Genomic DNA, 2,306 nt, shown 5'->3' with positions numbered 1-2,306 from the left:
TCATGCTGAAGAAGGCAGAGAGGACCTGTGATGGTTTGGGAGGAGTCATCATGTGAATACACTAAGGCCTGGAATTCAGGTTTAAACCTAAAAGAGGCAGTCAGTAGGATAATGGCCCACAGTGAGCCTGGGAAGGCCCGTGGGCCAGATGAAGAGAGGGTCTTGAGAACTGCAGATTGGAACAGAGTAACCAATAGGAAATATGGCCGGGCTGGTGGGGGCTCCTGTCAAGCATGCTTCTCCTTGTCCCCCAAACAGTGTCAGCCCAGGTGGATGCAGAGCCCGTTGAGGTGCCCTGAATCCACGGAGGCTGTACGGGCTCTGTCACTGCTTCTTTGCCTTCCCTGGACTGGGGTGGGGCGCTAGCCCCCTCTCACCTCACCCTTCTGCCCTTCCCAATTAAGTCTCACTGTTCCAAGAGCCAGCTCTTCCTGCCCCATAAAATATCCCAGAGTGTGAGGTTGGTAGTGTCTCAAGAAGCAGTGGGATTTCCCAAACTCCACTCCCGGGCATGTTTACTCTATGGGTGGGCGGAGGGTGAGAAAGGGAAGAAAGATGATGCAATCTACTCCACCCACATCAGCAGTGTCATCAGAGCAATTAGGTGAGGGACAGGGCAGAGGTGGGACAGCAGACACGGGGAGTCTAACCTCTTCGTCAGTCCTGACGCATGCCAGTGAGCTGCCCCATCTGCCGGCAGGAGATGGAGCGACCAGCATATGTGCTGCCAACCCCCCCGCCCCCCGGGACTTCCCTTGAAAACGAACCTGAAACTACAAGGGTTCAGGGTTCCCAGCTTGAAGTCACATATGAGTCACGTCACTGCTAAGAGCAACTGCAGTAGTGAGAAGTGGCACCAGAGAGGCAGAGGCAGAAGGCAGAGGAGGTGGGCAGGTGAGGGTGGGAGCCGGGATGGGGGTTCAAGGCATGCCTCCGGAGTGGCGGGCCAGGGGACGTGGTCTGGTCCTGAGGCTGCCAAGCAGGACTAGAAGCACTGGGATGGTCAGGTTAGGAAGCCGCCGGCAATGTGGCCAGAGGCCAACTTCCCTTGCCAGGTGGTGTTTGTGATAAAGGGCAGGGCAGGGGCACAGGCGCGCCGGGTGGTGGCTGGGGAAGCCCGGGGCCTTGGTTGGCCCTTGTGTGATGCCCTTCCTGGACCCCCGTTCTCCAGCACTTCTGAGCATCCCAGCACAGCATGGCAGGCAGCATGGAGGCGATAGCCATGGACTGCGAGATGGTGGGCGTGGGGCCCCGCCGGGAGAGTGGCCTGGCCCGCTGCAGCCTCGTGGACTTCCGTGGCCACGTGCTGTATGACAAGTTCATCCGGCCGGAGGGGGAGATCACTGACTACAGAACCCTGGTCAGCGGGATCACTCCTCAGCACATGGAGAAGGCCACCCCCTTTACCGTGGCCAGGCAGGAGGTGAGTGAAGAGCCAGGTGCCAGCTGGGCCAAGGGGGGCTGGAGACACCCTCTGACGCATGCACACTTCCCAGGGCCTTCACCGAGTGCCGGATCCATGACCTGTGTCCCCAGCAGTGTGACAGTCCCCACCACCCCTGTGTAGGGAGCTCAAGGGCGTGGAGACACCTGTTGATGTCTCCATCATGATTCCTGAAAAGGACGACTTCCTGCCATCTGACAGCCGCAGACTCCCACCTGGGAGCAGCCCCAGGGCTCTGGTCCTTCTTACTGGTCGGTGATGGGGAAACAGAATCCTGTCTGAGCTTCCCCACACTGACTTGGGGGCTGGACTCCCTGTTCTATCTTCCACACCAGGCTACCGCTGGTGAGCCCTGTAGGGGAATGAGGGATAGGTCCTGGGCAGAGGCTTCACTTGCTGGGGCCTTGGCATGGGCCCTCCTGGTCCTGGAGAACTGGCCAGAGACCCCTGGGCTGAGGGGAGAGCTTGCTCCCAGACCCACAGCAGCCTGGCTGCCCAGCAGTCTGTGGTCTCGATATCCGCCCCCTCCTTTACCCTGTTGTGAGCTCATCTCCAAGATTAACTTTCTGTTTCTCTCAATTACCAAACAGAAAGCAAAGTCAACCACTTTAAAGGTGGCCCCAGGTTAGTTGTTTCTGGGAAGGTTTACAAGGTTTTAGAATAAGTATTGGTTTGCCTGCTTTGGCCCATGTGCACGTGCCAGGCTCCAGGCACTGGAATAAAACCACATAATAGCCTGACCTGTGGTGGCGCAGTGGATAAAGCATCGACCTGGAAATGCTGAGGTCGCCGGTTCGAAACCCTGGGCTTGCCTGGTCAAGGCACATATGGGAGTTGATGCTCCCAGCTCCTCCCCACTTTC

At 58.2% G+C, this 2,306-nt stretch overlaps 1 protein-coding gene across 2 annotated transcripts in view; it reads left to right on the top strand.

Annotated features, from left to right (window-relative positions):
• The first annotated feature begins 754 nt into the window (after positions 1-754).
• Positions 755-2,306, top strand: part of ISG20 (interferon stimulated exonuclease gene 20) — an 11,749-nt gene continuing 10,197 nt past the window's right edge. Inside the window, exons 1-2 of one of the 2 annotated variants that reach the window (XM_066355009.1) lie at positions 755-886; positions 1,172-1,423. In XM_066355009.1, the coding sequence (XP_066211106.1) occupies positions 1,196-1,423 (228 nt within the window). In that variant the 5' untranslated portion in view covers positions 755-886; positions 1,172-1,195. Of the gene's footprint in view, positions 895-1,171; positions 1,424-2,306 lie in introns of both variants that reach the window. The other variant, XM_066355008.1, reaches the window with a different exon arrangement.

Source organism: Saccopteryx leptura, chromosome 13, assembly GCF_036850995.1.
Source record: "Saccopteryx leptura isolate mSacLep1 chromosome 13, mSacLep1_pri_phased_curated, whole genome shotgun sequence".
Taxonomy (NCBI): domain Eukaryota; kingdom Metazoa; phylum Chordata; class Mammalia; order Chiroptera; family Emballonuridae; genus Saccopteryx; species Saccopteryx leptura.
Note: the sequence above shows the minus strand (reverse complement) of the source record. Positions and strands in the feature narration are given on the sequence as shown.